The sequence below is a fragment of the Protopterus annectens genome, chromosome 3.part1 (assembly GCF_019279795.1).
Source record: "Protopterus annectens isolate FY-2018-M chromosome 3.part1, PAN1.0, whole genome shotgun sequence".
In the NCBI taxonomy this organism is placed as follows: domain Eukaryota; kingdom Metazoa; phylum Chordata; order Ceratodontiformes; family Protopteridae; genus Protopterus; species Protopterus annectens.
Genome location: NC_056732.1, coordinates 32528889 through 32546406, shown reverse-complemented (window position 1 = coordinate 32546406; position 17518 = coordinate 32528889). Strand labels below are relative to the sequence as shown.

General features: G+C 38.7%; 1 protein-coding gene across 8 annotated transcripts in view; it reads right to left on the bottom strand.

The window, feature by feature from the left end:
* PTPRM (protein tyrosine phosphatase receptor type M) overlaps positions 1-17518 on the bottom strand; it is a 4358319-nt gene that overhangs the window by 1940911 nt on the left and 2399890 nt on the right. For all 8 annotated transcript variants that reach the window (XM_044066519.1, XM_044066517.1, XM_044066518.1 and 5 more), the window contains exon 9: positions 8024-8133. In XM_044066519.1, coding sequence (XP_043922454.1) covers positions 8024-8133 — 110 coding nt within the window. The remainder of the gene's footprint in view (positions 1-8023; positions 8134-17518) is intronic.

Sequence of the window (17518 nt, the reverse complement as noted above, 5' to 3'; positions counted from 1 at the left end):
CGGGGCTGGAATAAATGCATGAGGGAGAGTACCAAAGCTTATGAAAGGAAAAGGGAGGATAGAACAGAGGAACTCACCACAAAACCATGCAGGATTGCCTTGGGAAACCCTGCTCTGGATTTGTTGATGCCATCCAGCTTGTAATGTTTGATAAAGCTGTGGACAGAGGACCACGTAGCTGCCTGCAGTATTAACATCATCTTTACAGCCAAGGAAGCAATCTGGTATCTGATGGAACAACCAAAACCAAAGCCTGATGTATACTGCTTCCTAGGCCTATGCCTTTCAAAGTTAGAAAAGGAACAGTTGTGTAAAATCTTACCACAACCATAGATGTCCTTCTTTTCCATGTTGCAGTATTCACAACATGAGGGATTTTCTCCTTAGGTGATCCGAATGTCCAGCCAGTATACAAAAGACTTTTACTACTTCAAGGTACGTGGGACTTTGCACAAAGGCAGCAGGAAGTGTAGGCCATAAAAGTGATGTCTGCATGTACCATCCTCAGAACTGAATGCCCCAGTCAGAACACCAGTCCAAGGATATAAAGGAGAGGCAAACTATCATCCAGAGGACCAGGCCCCATATGAATTAACTGCCCTAGTGGAATAAGCTTTCCCTGGGGAAGAATGAATTTTACCATGGAAAACATAGCAGAAAGAAATGGCCTTAGAAATCCATGAAGAAATACTCTGTTTTAACATAGGCTTTCCCAGCACCCTGCAGTGAAAGGAAACAAAAAGCTGCTCTGATTTCCTAAAAGACTTGGTTTTATCCAAGTAAAATCTGAGTAGTCTATGCAATCCAAAGCATGTAACACCCTTTCAATGGAATTTTGATGTGAGAGAAAGAAGGTAGGTAAATTAATAGAGTGGCTAAAGGAAAAATCATTAACTATATTAAACATGAAAGAGACGTTTGTGTGCAGAAAGACCCTATCTTTGTGGAAAAATGAAGGAAGGTTGAGATACCATTAAAGCTTATTGTTCAGAGACTCTCTTAGCAGAAGTGATGGCCACCAGCAGCATAGTCTTCCAAGTGCGATGCTTTAAGAAAGCCATGACAGCAGGCTCTTAAGCAGCTCACACAAGCAAGACAAAAGTAGAGGGACAGCCACTGAAAATGGAGCTAGCTGTTTCTTTCGGCACCAGATGGAGAATCTCTAGAAGCACGTCCTCAGAAAAACAGGTGTCAAAAAAGAATCAGAAGCCTATTACCCAAAGAGTTAGGTTCAGTTTTTTTAAGTGTGGGTGAATTAGTGATCCCTTGACTTGTGTGAAAAGGTCCACCCTGTGAGGTAACTTGTGATGATTGCCCTTGGCTAATTGCAGAAAAAGAGGGAACCAGTGCTGTGTTGGCCAAAAGGGAGTCACCAACAAGATTTTTGGTTTGTCCTGCTGGATCTTCAGCAGAACTTTCTGAATAAGTGGGAAGGGGGGATTCCATAAAGAAACATCCCCCTCCAAGATACTGAAAGGGTGTCCACCTTCCATACAAAAGGGCCTGGGACTCTGGCACAAAATTGTTGAATATGTCTGTGTGATGATAAGAGGTAGCACCAGCCATACCAGGAGAAGTCGGAAAGCGGATGTGTAACATATGCCGGCACAGCTAGCTGGAGGTTTGTAAAGAATTATATGTCATTTGTCTATTAAACTGATTTGTACAGATGCTTGTGCTGAAAATGTTTTTGTGAGGTTTGCTTGTATTAAAATGTATCAACAGTGTACCCTGCTGGAAGGAAAAGAAATCTACATGTATTATTGTAACTGAATTAAATGTATATGTACTGGAAGAGAAAAGATTAATCCAGCTGACTTTGAAAAATATTCTTGAAGTTAAATTACGTTATGTGCTAAGCCATAAAGATGTTATCCCACAGTGTTGAATGGAGCCAGACATACAATGTCTGTACTAGAGAATAGGTTGTAGCTCCTGTAGGAAGAGTTAAATGGTTGTATGACTTCCGGCAGCTGCACCACGTCTGTGCAAGGCTCTTGTGTGTGTATTATTGACATGAAGGTGCTAAAATCCGGGCAGCTTCTTGTGTTGGTGATAGCATGAGAAACAGAGTCAGATGACCAAATGTATGTGATATCATTCTGTACAGAAATAATGTTTTATATTAGAGGAGACTGAAATCTCAGGAGCATTCTGTATTCTGTCTTGGATCTGACAACGGGGACCATTGACACATCTTCCCTTGCTATATTCAGTAAGTAGGAATAGTAATTATTTTAGTCAATCAGGAATAGATAGTGAGACTAGCTGTTTTTCCTATAACTGTGTGAAACTTTCCATCAGTGTTATTTTTAATATTTCATATGACTGAAACTCTGGTGTATCCTGTAAATAGATATTTAGTATTTTCATGTTCTTTTATTGACTGCGGTGGTGGTGCTGCGGTAGCGTTGTTGCCTCACAGTAAGACATTGTCCTGTTCGATTCTCAACTAGAGCATCTTCTGTGTGGAGACATGCGTGAATGGGTGTACCTTCATTGAAGGTTGTGCATCAGGGCTGGCAACTCAGCATGTAAAAATCTACTGCCAACCATTAGCAGACCAGAGTTCTGCTGTAGCGACCCCTAACCGGGAAAAAGCCAAAAGCCACAACAACAACATTAAATATATTTAAACTTCTCATTGTGAGTGGTCCTTTTAGAAAAGTTTTTAAGTTTTGAGAGTATTTGCATATATTTATTTAGTGATAACTCTGGCCAGTACTGACAGCCTTGCTGTTTGGTGAAGATTAGCATTTGTATTAATATCAACTTCACTCAGTAAAATTGGATACCCTTTTAAGACCCTTATAGTAACTGACTGGTGGCACTGGAACTACCTTATAGTCTGGAGAGCTGATGGCATAGCTAGTAAATCTGTGCCAGCCTTTCCCAGGTGTGTGTGTGTGTGTGTGTGTGTGTGTGTGTGTGTGTGTGTGTGTGTGTGTGTGTGTGTGTGTGTGTGTGTGTGTGTGTGTGTGTGTGTGCGTGTGTGTGTCTGTGTGTGTGAAAATGAAATCTCCAAGAGTGTTTTGTCAGCTACATGGAGCAGGGACACGAAGCATTGATTTCACAGAGAGGGTGCTGGAGGACTTGGCTTGGACACTCGGCCGAGGATGTAACCCTACAGCTGTGCCAGTGGGAAATCTTCCTGGTGACCTAGAGGGAGACGGATAGACACACCCAGACCCTGGACTGAGTGTGTTCCCTGTGTGCTCTTAGGGAAATTGTGCTTGATGCAGAGAGGTCTGCATTTGGAAATACTGAGTGCAGCCATTTGTATTCCAAGTGCCCATCCCTCTCCAGTGTCAGTGGTGGGGATTCAGGCTCCTTGATTTCTGGCTCAGAGTGGGCATGTCACAGTCTTTTCAGAGGTGAGGCAAAAAGATCAATTTGAGGTGTACCCCACTGGTGGAGAATGTCCAGAAACACATTCCTGTGGAGCAGACATTTTGGGGATTGAGTCATAGACCTGCTTAGAGTGTCTGCCAGAACATTTTGAGCTGAAGGACTGTAAACTGCTTCTAAGGTGACTTTTGATTGGGAAGCAATTCCCAAGCCTGAAGATTCAACCTGCAAAGGAGATAAGAATTGTTCCCTCTTGTTTGTTCACATATCAAAGGACTGTAGTGCTGTCAGTGAACAGCTTCAGGGGACCTGGATGAAGAGAAGATTGGAATGCTTTAAGAGTAAAATTCAAAGCCCTCATTTCTTTGATGTTTATGTGTTCCTTCCTTATGGTGGGGGGATCAAAGACCCTGGACCTTCAGGTTTCTCAAGGTTGCTCCCCACCCCAGGTCCAAGGCATCTGTGAACAGCTCCTGCACAGGAAGATGAGGCTGCAGAGGAAGACCCGGGTTTAGTGAAATTTGCTGAATCCACCAGTACAGTTCTTTCTTCAGACAAGAAAGAACAAAATCCAGGGGATGTGTATGCTGGGACCAGAGAGATAGCAGATACCACTGAAATGTTCTCATGGGGGAGTTTAGCCAAGCACAGCATGAGAATAATGCATGCCGTGACCCCTAGAAGTCTGAGAAACTCCCTGACTGTCAAGGAGTTGAGTGGTAGAAGTTGCTGAAAGTAGGCTAGAAGAGACTGCAAAGGGCAGAAATGCCATCACGAGATCTGTCCTTATCCTGCACCCCAGGAAGATATGATCCTGAGAAGATTCAAGGGAGGATTTATTGTGATTGACAGTGAACCCAAGATTTAGAAGTAAGATGATGGCTGTGCAGAGATTCTCCAGCAGAATTTCTGGATGAGTTGCTTGAATAAGCAGGTCATCCAGGTAAGGATAAATATGGATTCCATGAAGTCTGCAAAAGGCAACAACAGAAGCCAGGTATTTTGTGAACACCCTTGGGCCATGGAGAATCCAAAGGGCAAAGCACAGAACGGAAAATGAGATCAAGCAATAGAAAAATGTAAGTATTTCCTGAAAAGAGGATACATGTGGATATGAAGATATTCATCTTTGATGTCCAGAGAAACCAGAAAGGCCTGAGGCAGTAAGAGTGGGAGCAAGGTTTGGAGGGAGAGCATGCAGAAGGTGGGAACCTGAAGAAAGAGGATGAGGTGATACACGTTTAGGATGGGTCTCCATGGGCCATCCTTCCTGGGAACTAGAAACATTCTTTTGTAAAAAACTCTTCTCTTTGCTGGGAAGGGGCTTCCTGAAAGGTTCCTTGTAAAATCAAGTCCCAAAGTACCTGAGGGAAAAGAGAAAGCTGATCTTGATGGGGGTTGAGGGATATCCATGAAGGGTGGAATGGACTTCCAAATCATATAATATTCGTTTTGGACAACTGAAAGCATCCTTTTGTCTTTAGTAATGTTTGTTTCAAGAAGAAAGGGAGTGAGAGAGGTGTCGTGAAAGAGGACTATTTGTAACAGAGGGCAGGTAGTCACAGACTACCTTGTTTGTCTGGAAAGGGGGGGGCTTTTGAGTAGTGGCAGGCTGAGTCCTGGAAGAGCTTTGTTTGTGTGGCCCTTTCTTGTAAGTGGAAGGAGGGCTATAGGACTGTTTCCTCACAAAATGTGCCTTGAAAGGATAATTCCTGTAGTACTTAGGAAATGGGGAAACAAAAATATGCTTATATTCCTATAACTCCTTCCCTTTTTATTGAAGGGATTTGAAAAGGACAGCAGCATTAGCTCCAAAGAGGACAGAATTATCAAGAGGAGCACCCACAAGTTTTGTCTTGATATCAGGCAAGAGCTGTATTCTCAACCAAGAATATCTTCTAGGTACCGAGCCAGATGCAGTTGATCTGCAGAATCTACAGATGCATCAGAGCTGCACTTTATTGATCCAGCAGATATTTCAGCTGCATCAGAGCTGCACTTTATTGATCTGGCAGATACTGCAGCTGCATCCCACCTGCACTTTATTGATCTGGCAGATACTGCAGCTGCATCAGAGCTGCACTTTATTGATCTGGCAGATATTTCAGCTACATCACACCTGCACTTTATTGATCTGGCAGATACTGCAGCTGCATCAGAGCTGCACTTTACTGATCACCTGCACTTTATTGATCTGGCAGATATTTCAGCTGCATCCCACCTGCACTTTATTGATCTGGCAGATATTTCAGCTGCATCAGAGCTGCACTTTATTGATCTGGGAGATACTTCAGTTGCATCACACCTGCACTTTATTGATCTGGCAGATATTTCAGCTGCATCACAGCTGCACTTTATTGATCTGGCAGATACTGCAGCTGCATCAGAGCTGCACTTTATTGATCTGGGAGATACTTCAGTTGCATCACACCTGCACTTTATTGATCTGAGAGATACTTCAGTTGCATCACAGCTGCATTTTATTGATCCGGCAGATATTTCAGCTGCATCAGAGCTGCATTTTATTTATAGAATGCCCCTGAAAAGGCCTGCCAGTCTGGAGTAGGATCTGGGAAGGTGAAACATGCTTAAGGTTTCAGAGAGGCATCTGCCTTAGGCTGAGAGGAAGGGACCAGCATAGGCCTACCCTCTGGCATAGAAGTCAGAGTCTCTTCACTGGCTATGTAAAGAGAAGTACTTTATGGAGCATGTGAAGAGATAAGCCGTGGCTCCCCCTTACCATCCAGACTGGACATCTGTGAGATCTCCGTGAATGTGCTAATGGCAATTTCCTTAGTGGCCTCCAAAGTGGTACCCAATGCAGGAAAGTAGCCAGTAACCATACAGACATCCAGGCCTTCATCACCCTCCAGAGGGAAGTCTGGATTCAGTGGCGCAGCCAATGATTCGGGCCAAAGGTTTTTTGACCTTCTTCTTTGGAAGCTCACCGGATGGACCCAACATACCCTCCATACCAAGCTCTAGCTGCTCATGTCTCTGGTTCTCCAGATAAGTATGTAAGGTAGATAGACAACTGCAGAGCATCTTAGGAACAAGCACCTGCCAAATCCCACATGCCTTGTAATCGTGTGCAGACCCTAGACAGAACCGAGACTGGTTGTGATTATCTTTGTGTGGAATTTGTCTTCCACAATGGCACTTGCCTTTCTTGGATGACATGAACTTCAAAAGATATCCAGTAGAAAAAATGAATAGCAGAAAAATCTTCAACAGGGCACCTATCTGAAAACAGCAACCACTCGGTGATCAGATGAAGGAGACAAGATGGCATTTGGAATGATAGCAGAGAAGTTCTGAGGATGGCATGTGCGGACGTCACTTTGATGCCCTATGCTCCCTGCTGCCTTCATGTGATGTCCCACATACCTTGCAGTAATAAAAATCTTTCCCATACTGGCTGGACATTTGGGTCCCTTAGGCACAGAATCCTCATATTATAAACACTGCAACATGGGAATAGAATGACATTTGTGATTTACCACCTAATGTTGGCACAGATGATTTTAAGAAAATATATCACACATGACATTAAAGAAAAAGCTTAGTAACCAGAATATTAATTAAATTTAAATTGATAAAATGTGTCAAAAGATGAGTCAGAACTAGTTAACAGCAAGCAAACATTTTAAATCAAAATTGAGGCACCTCAGAGGATCTGTGTGACATAAGCAGGATCGGGCAGTGGAGGAATTGTTACATTCATGGTGCATAAAAGTTTATTCGATGCTGCATTTACTTACCACATGCACAATATGTATGCAAATAAGATATGAAATATGACAATCATATACAAATGGGTATACTTAAGGGAAAATTTCTCATGTCAGTAATATCATGTTGATCTAACCGTATGTCCCTCTTGTCTAATTACTAATCATGTTGATGGGCAACTAATTCATCCATATGACAGATGTAAGGAACAGTCCTCTATACAAAGACAGGACTGTTTTCCCTTTTCTTTGGTTTAGTGCAAAGTAATATTTGGTATGTATGAGCACATGGGGTGTGGGGTCCACTAACTGTTAGCTTTCCATGGCATTGATTAGTCTAAGAAAAAGATGAGATGTTGATCTCATGACTTGCTTGCTTGTCAAGTTAACAAGCATTGTTAACTGCTTAACTCGATCAGGTTGACTTTCTGAATAAGGTGTCAAGAAAAAAAAAGGACCAAACCAACACATGCAAGTAAATAAAGAAAGACAGGTAATAGACTAACATAGAAATGTTCACAGACACAAATATCTGCTCTGATTTTCTACGCCCTGTTATGCAAGGAAAAATGTTTCCTATTACCTTGCCTTCCTAAAAATACAATTCCACATAATATCAAAGTTAGCTATAATGAAATCTGCAAATCTGCTTTCTCAGTTTATGGATTTGTATGTATCAGCTGACAGTGTGCAAATCAGCCTACTGTATGATAACAATAGAAATTTGTGGCCAGTCCCCCAAGAAAATATTTCATTATAGGTGTCTTCCCTAACAGACCATGTACTAATCAGGATCCACAAACAGGTGTAAAAGGAACAACGGTGTATATCTACTTTTAAATAAGAAGCATAAATACTGGAAAGGTATCAGCCTTTAACAGCACGCATGACCTACACAGTAAATAATATTATTTTTTATAGGAATTAAAAAGCAGATTTCTTACCTCATATCGTGTTATTACACCATATGTCTGAATTGGTTCACTCCACTGCAGAGAAATCTTTTCTTCATAGGTGGTTCCCTGAATAGATTCCACAGGGACAGGACCAGGAACTAGCAGATGAAAAAGAAAAGCAAAATGTTTAATAAAATTGAACAGCAATGTGAAGCAAAATATATATGCTGGAGTCAGGTTTCTTGGGCAGTATTAAAGGTTTTCACTTCAAGTTCAAATGCAGATAATATTCTTAAAGCACATAGTTACATGGGACAAAGAAGACTTACTCCTCCCCAGCAAATCTCTCCACACACACACACACACACACACACACACACACACACACACACACACACACACACACACACACAGCTGATCCCAGTGTTGTACAACTCAAAAGGTTTACCAAATGGATATAACACATTATATTTTATGAATAGGTAAAAATGTATGCAAATGCAGATGTTAGTCTTGTGAAGTTACTATAAAGATAGTCTGGACTGGCTATTATAAATTCGTATCCATTATGTTGCAGTTAGCTGCTCTGTGAATTAAGGGATGCAGGTAGCAGTATCTCGAGAGATTGAAATGATACAGCTAATAAAACCATAGCTACAGTGCTAAGATAAGAAGCAATTTATACACCTGCATCTCAAGAATTCACTACCAGCATCAGTGGGATTTCACAGATATTGTTGTGTGACCAGACGCCAAATATCACTAATATGCTGTCACGCCAAACCAGCCCAGCAGCTCATTTAAAGGAAATATGCAGAAAAATGCATTGAGTATGAAACTGTGCTTATCTAACCTTCACAACTGGAATCACAACACTGAATGGATAAAGAATTCTAGTCATTTAAGATGAAGTTACATTTAGGCTACATACACTGAAATATTTGTATAGTCCACAAAATAAGCTAGGGAGAAACAGCCTATTTGTTCATTGTATAATATTTATTTGAACAGTCATTATTTAAAATCATATTTCCTGACACAAATGTATATATCCATATATATATATATATATATATATATATATATATATATATATATATCTTCATCTTCTTTCGGCTGTTACCGTTGGGGGTTGCCACAGCAGATCATCTGTTTCCATTTCTTCCTGCCCTCTGCATCTTGCTCTCACACCAACCACCTGGCTGTCTTCTCTCACCACATCCATAAACCTTATCTTAGGCCTTCCTCTTTTCCTGTTACCTGGCAGTTTCATCCTTAGCATCTTTTTCCCAATATACTCTGCATCCCTCCTCAGCACATGTCCAAACCAATGTAATCTTGCCTCTCTGCTTTGTCTCCAAACCTTCCAACCTGGGCTGACCCTCTAATATACTTATTCCTAATCCTGTCCACCCTCGTCACACCCAGTGCAAATCTTAACAGTTTGTTTGTCTCTTTCGGCTTTTTCTGGTTAGGGGTCACCACAGTGGAACTCTGGTCCGCTAATGATTGGTAGTGGATTTTTACGTACTGGGTTACCAGCCCTGATGCACAACCTTCAACAAAGGCATGCCCCATTCACATATGCCTCCACACAGAAGACGCTCTAGCTGAGAATCTAACGGGACAACGTCTTGCTATGCGGAGACAACGCTACCGCAGCACCACCACCGCAGTGTATTTCACCTAAACAGTATTATACATATATATATATATATATTTATATATATATATATATATATATATATATATATATATATATATATAGTTACCTATCAAAACATCTACTCTTCATAACATCTAAACTCAAAACATCAAGACCATAACATCTAAACTTCAGAACATCTAAAACTCATAACATTGAATCTCAAAATATTGAAAACTACAAAGCAACTATAAATAACATCCCACAGAGTTTTTACTATGTTTATGCAGGGGAGCAAGCCTCCTTGCACCCCCCATGTGGGGGGCTCTGCCCTCCACATCCCCCATAAATTAAATATACCAACTCCAAGGTCGCACTACAGTGGGGGAAAAAGTTAATTTCCTAACCCCCTGCATACACATAGGAAACAGTGTGTGGGATGTTATTTATAGTTGCTTTGTAGTTTTCAATGTTTTGAGATTCGATGTTATGAGTTTTAGATGTTTTGGACTAGATGTTTTGAGTTTAGATGTTATAAAGAGTAGATGTTTTGATAGGTAACCATATATCTATATCTATCGGACTATATACATACATTCATACATACATACCCTGCACCCCACACCCCCTGTAAATTAAATATACCAACTCCAAGGTCCACTACAGTGGGTTCCCCTATTATTAGCAGTGCTAGCTTTCTACTAGGTGCTCTGATATTTGAAATTCTAACATTATCCTGTTGTCCTTCCCTTAAAAGATTACTTGAAATCAGAGAACAAAACAAATCCCTTAGAATTAGTCAAGAAAATACTCTAAATCTTGCCAGACTTCAATTTAAGCTTGTCACAAGAGAAATAGCCTTTTTATGATTAGACTCCACTAACTAATTACAGATGTACAAAACCCTGACACTATAGAAACATTCAAAAACATCTGAGACAATATTTCCAGTAACAAACTTGTTTCAAAATCCTGACTAATGTGGACAGATTATTTAAGCAGGTGCACTAATCATCTATCTTGTACATATTAAATTGTATATATATTGTATATATTCAACTGTATATATTCAGTTAAATTTTGCAATACAGATTCTTTGTAAATGCTTAACAATTTTATGTATTTTCAATTATTTTATGTACAATATGTGTACCTCTGTATTTACAATTAATGCATGGCTTTTTGTCATGTTTTTTCTTGTTTTGCCTTCTTAATGTTTCTGTTTTTTTTTTTTTTTTTTGTAACTGTTTGGGGCTTTTCCCCCTGGGCCTCCACTGAAAATGGATAACCTCCTAATCAGACTATTCTGGTAAACTAATGCCAAATGAATAAGTAAATATTGGTACATAGAACATCGGTGAAAACAGTATATAAACTTCGTAGAATTCAGTCCAGTTTACCTTCTGGCACTGATGCAATTTTTTCATGTGTAGGTATAATATTATGTTATGTTACAATCTGAAGTATTATAAACTCTATGTTATGTCACTGTTTATTGTACTAAGTCAATTTTATTTATTTACTAAGTTCAAATTTGTTGTACTATGCATACTTGCTTTATTTACTCTGTGCACGTCCTGATTTTTTAACAGTACCGTTATATTGATTTTCTGCTGTATTTTTCTACTGATTTTCAATGTACTTTTGTATTCAGATCGTGACTGACAGCTCACTTAGCCTGTTCTGAAACTGTAAAATAAAAATTAAGATGAAGCACTAATCTGTTTATCCCATTTTCAGACCTAGCCTGAGAACACATACTGGATATGTTCATTTTGCAATCAGATTTGTTTTTAGATGTTTTGAGTTTTTCAGTGTACTGAATTTCAGAATACTGGCATTTATGATTTCAGTTTCAGTGCCTTTGCATTTCAGGAATTTAACACTTTCTATATGCATTTATACATATTATATATATATATATATATATATATATATATATATATATATATATATATATACAGTTACAGATATAGACATGTGTCTGTGTGTGTGTACACATACATATATATTTATATATCTATCTGCATGAATGCACATGTGTACAGACAGACGCACAGACAGATATAGCTTATATAAAGAGAATATATTAGTCAGTCCAAACTGGAAGACTCTTTTGACTAAGATATTGTTAAAGGATTAATTGTAGAAGCAGGAATCAGTCCATACTTATATATAAAAACAGGGCAGAAGAAGAGTACAGATAAAAAGCACAAGTTGTGGAAATACAGATACACCCATTACAGCGGGTTTTAAACTGGCATGTCACAAGCTGTAGAAATACAGATACACCCATTACAGGGGGTTTTAAACTGGCATGTCACAAGCTGTAGAAATACAGATATACCCATTACAGCGGGTTTTAAACTGGCATGTCACAAGTTGTAGAAATACAGATACACCCATTGCAGTGGGTTTTAAACTGGCATGTCACAAGCTGTAGAAATACAGATACACCCATTACAGCAGGTTTTAAATCAGCATGTCACATACTGTAGAAATACAGATATACCCATTACAGCAGGTTTTAAATCGGCATGTCACATACTGTAGAAATACAGATATACCCATTACAGCAGGTTTTAAATCGGCATGTCACATACTGTAGAAATACAGATATACCCATTACAGCAGGTTTTAAATCGGCATATCACAAGCTGTAGAAATACAGCTACACCCATTACAGCGGGCTATAAATTGGCATGTCACAAGCTGTAGAAATACAGATACACCCATTACAGCGGTTTTGAAATCGGCATGTCACAAGCTGTAAAAATACAGATACAGCCATTACAGCAGTTTTGAAATCGGCATGTCACAAGCTGTAAAAATACAGATACACCCATTACATTGGTTTTAAATTGGCATGCCACATGCTGTAGAAATACAGATACATCTATTATGGCCAGTTTTAAACTGGAGTGTCACATGCTGTAGAAATACAGATACACCCATTACAGTGAGTTTTAAATTGGCATGTCACAAGCTGTAGAAATGCAGATACACCCATTACAGTGGTTTTAGATCATTGTGTTACATGTTGTAGAAATATGGATAGACTCATTACAGCGGGTTTTAAATCAGTGTATCACATGCTGTAGGAATACAGATATACCCATTATAGCAGATTTTAAATCGGCATGTAGTTGGGTAAATCCCAGATGAACAGATGTCACATGCTGTATAAATACAGATATACCCATTACAGCAGATTTTAAATCGGCATGTAGTTGGGTAAATCCCAGATGAACAGATGTCACATGCTGTAGAAATACAGACATACCCATAACAGCAGGTTTTAAATCAGCATGTAGTTGGGTAAATCCCAGATGAATAGAGCTAAAACATTTCAGGATTCTGTACCATACAAGGAAAGAGATTTTATAAAGAATTCCAGAGTATAGGGAGGGTATATTAATATATGTTGGACAGATGATGAACACTGATGGCTGGGAGTGAAAGGTTTGAAATGGAGTGGAGAACTGGCGGAGGGGCAGTGTTTCATAAAAAATATTTTAAATAATAAATAGAAACACCTTAGGGTTTTAGATTAGTGCTAGGCTAACTGTCCTTATGAGGCATTTTAACCCCAGCCAATTACCCCATATGGAATCAAACCCTGCACCTTATGTCCCTAAGGTAAACAATTTAACCATTATGCCAACTTCTCACATGCCACTTGTAGAAAGTCACTTCTGTTAAGGATTGTGCAACTGTGCTCCTGATTGGAAGTTTGGACCACAACGTTGGCTACTTATGTAGCATGTCTGCATTTCATTGCAAATGAAGCAAGAGCCATTTGCTACTGCTAGAATGCTGGATTTTGCACCTGGGATTAGTAAATGGGTACTTTGTCATGTTTTATTAAGCTGGTAGTATTAAGGTAGTTTGTCTAAATGGGATTTGACTTCTGTCCAGATGGCCGTAACATTTATATAGAAGATAGCACTGAATATGAGATATGAGATGCCAAAAACATTTAGATAGATGAAGAAAAGAGTATCCTTAGAACTGTACCCTCTCTAAAGCACTTACGATGAGAGGAGCTTGGTATTTTTACTCAATAGATATAATTTAAGAAGCAGTTATTCATCCCTTTTTGTGGTGGTGGGGAGGCTAGGGAGATGCACTGTTGTTACAGTTTAGCTATGACTTTGGGGTAGACAGTTAAATCTCTAAAGATGCCGCTGGCTACTTTGCCATAATTGTTATCTTGCAAGTTACTGTTTGTCAGAGTGAGGATGGCCCATAAAGAGGTTGTAACAGTTTTTAAATCTTTGTTGTTGCTTGCTGAGGAAGCCAAATATGATTATATCGGGAGATAGTTGTCAGAAGTCTAATATTTCTAAAATTAATGATGAAAGAAAGAGAAATTGGTTAGAAAGGCCAACAGAATCATACACAGTTATATCAAAAATTCATGGCTGTACACCACTGTCACATGTCCAGGAAGAAGCCAGCAGGAAGACATAGACTGATTATGTGTCTTATTGTCAGGATTACGAAGTTTCTACAGGTGGTAAATACTTTAAAGGTGATCTCTTAAGGGTATGTGGAGGCATGTTGGATAGCTTGTGCAGTCAAATGTTTACTTCCTGTATAGGTGCTGGACCACTGTGAAAGGTAGGGGTGATTTTTTTAAATAGACTTCTGGGAAGACAGAGTCAATAAAGTTCTTCTGTGAGGGGATGTTAGCATGATTAATAAAATGTTAGGCAAGTCAGTCTGCAAAGGTGCAATGGCTGGAGATGATTTGGCCACTATATTCAGTCTTGACAGCTTATCTTATTCATGAACTCTTTATTGATTGCTTTAATAATTGATTGATTGATTGATTCATTCATTCATTGATTGATTGATTGACTGATAAAGTCCAACTGGGTAGAAGCCCATTTCCCATTGAGGCCTGGGAGCAAAGGCTCCAAAATACTGCAAAACATCTTAAGAATAGTAATTTTACAGTCTTTAAACGAATACAAAACAAATACAGTTTAAATAATTATACCAAATTAGACATAATATGAAAACATTGGTTAACAGCAGATACAAGTTATATGACAATGATTTAATAGTTAGAGAAATATTAGCCAGTTTATGGAGAAAGTAAAGGTAAGTTAGTATAATACAAACAGGAACTGCGGTCTGAAGTGAGGGAGAAGCAGGTGTATGGTATATTTAGAGAGAAAGCCAGGGGAGAGAAACTGATAAAAGTAAGGAAATGAGTGAAGAAGGGAGAGTAAGGAGATGTAAGGTATGAACAGGTACATGAGGAAGGGAGTGAATAAGGGAGAGTAAGGAGATGTAAGGTATGAACAGGTGTTTGTTCACATTTAGGGAGATAGTTTATCCTGGTGATGAGCAAGAACAGAGCCAGCATTTGGCTAGGAAGTCTTTCAGAGTGGTTTTGAAGGATGGGAGGAGGGTATTGACCCGATGGACAGAGATAAGGAGTCCCAGGCTTTGCTAACATTGTCTGCGTACAGGCAATGCCCAGCAGATTTGATGGGTTTGTGGACAGACAGGAGTTTCTGATCATTGGATCATAATGACTGACTAGGACTATAGTTGTGTCGAATGTCATTTAGTGCTGGACAAGCCGACAGATTCTGGATAATTTTACAGGCGTTAAGAAGTTGTGTATATGTTAGTTGATGTGGCAGTTCTAACCAATTTAGGCTTTTTCGTGTTATACAGTGGTGGATTCTGAAAGTGGTATGTCCTGCAAATTTACCACCTTTGTTATAGCTTTGATCAAGTTGTCATTTTTGTGAAGCCTGGGGGGTTAGTAAGGATGGGAGGCCCATAAAGAAATGTGGGGAGGAGATAAGTTGTCACAAGTGTAGCTTTAGTTGTGTTGGTGACAAAGTTTTTGGGTCTATAAAGGGTCTTTAGTTTTGATGAGTTCTTCTTATGCAACTTTGTATAACCAGGTTGAATTTAAGATTGTCATCCCTAATACTTTGCTATAAGAAGTGACTTCAATGGTTGTATTGTCAAGAAAGATGACTTTAAATTTTGTTTTTATGTGGGAGAGGGTTTTGGGGAAAACAGTAGTTTTTTTTTTTTTTTTTTTTTTTAGGGTTGAGCATGAGTTCTGAGTGGCAAAGTCATGTTTCACTTGCTGCTAAAGCTTCCTTGGTAATTTTTTGGAGATGTGCTATGTTGTCAGATGTGGAAATGAGTGTGGAGTCATCTGCGACTTCTATTAAGGAGGCCTGTTATTTGTACATAGGAAGGGTCTTGGTGAGAATGTTAAAGAGGACAGGACCAAGGATGGAGCCTTTTGCTACACCAGTGATGACTGGGAGGTATGGAGAGAGGGTGGAGTGCAATTTTACTGATTTATACCTACTGGACAGGTAACTTTTGAACCATAGAAGGGTGTGCTGGAATAGAACTAATAAGGACATCTGAAGTAGAAGTTTGCAATGACAAACTGTGTTAAACGCTTTAGACTAGAAGGAGAAGTCTAGAAATAAGGAGGAGACAAGTTTGCTGGTATCTCTAGCTTTATTGACAGTATCAATATGGGTTACCAGTGCAGTGTTAGTAATACGGGAAGGATGGAAGCCATGTTGTGTGGGGAACAGGAGTTCTTCCAGCAGAAATAGTTTGTAATTGATTTTGAATACATTTTTCAATTAGTTTGGCGAGGGGAATACGATTACTGTACATATAAAGTTAGCAATGCCTTACAAATATGTAAGAAATCCCAGATGAAGGAAACACGCTCCAATATTAAATCCAGTAGAGTAAAAACAATAGTTGAATTTTATTCCAAAGTTTTACAACGGTAAGCGCTTTCACAATAACTTAGTATGCTTCATCAGACCAAAAAGTAACAGCTGATATAGGTCTTTAAATAACATTTAAAAATTTCAAAGTTTCCAAGCGACCATTCACAGGCTAACTAGTCTAAAATCAATTACAATTTAAAGACATAGCAAGCTAATTCATAATCTAAAACTATATATACACAATTGATTAGACAACATAACAGGCTTCAAACAAATCTCCTTACAACATATTCTATATATATATATATATATATATATATATATATATATATATATATATAATGTTTAACAAATGAAATAGATAACCTATAAAATATATATGACTATATATGCCTATATAAATGCAACATGCACAAATATAAATTCAGACTATAATTAAACTACAAGAATATAAATCTCGATATACTGTAGATTACAAGACATATGTAATATAAAATGTATTTTAACTATCAATATTATAAACCTTTCCTACATTTATTAACCCTTCTAGATTTTAAAACAGGTTTCAATGGGACACTGTCATTCAGGCCATGTCCCCTATGGGAGCCTAAACGTAAAATCCATTGTAGTTCTAAGATTTCCATTCTATTAACTATACCACCCATTCTTACATTCACATCCACCACTTGTAGTACTTGTAATAAAAATGTATGTTGTGGTCCTTCTTTTAAGATGTGCTTAGCTAGAGCACTATATTCTAAGCCTTTGTTAGCGCAATATATATGATCCCTAATGCGCTCTCTGAGATGTCTATTTGTTTTACCAATATAAAATTTGAAGCAACCTATACAATGTGCACAATATATTACATTTTTTGTATTTGTATTACAATCAGCTTGGGGTATCAGTTCCCAAAGATTCCTCATCTCAGGATGTCTAAAGAATCTAGACTCGTCTATATATTGACAATGGGCACACTTCCTACACTTACGTGTCCCATTCAAAATGTTCAAATGGGATCATGTCATATTAGCATTTCCATTACATAACAACTGTTTCAAGTTCTTCTTATTCTTGTATATAAAAGTAGGCTGACGCCCCACTATAGCTGTGGTTTCAGGGTCTGTAAGAAGTATAGGCCAATTCCGTTGAGCAATCTGT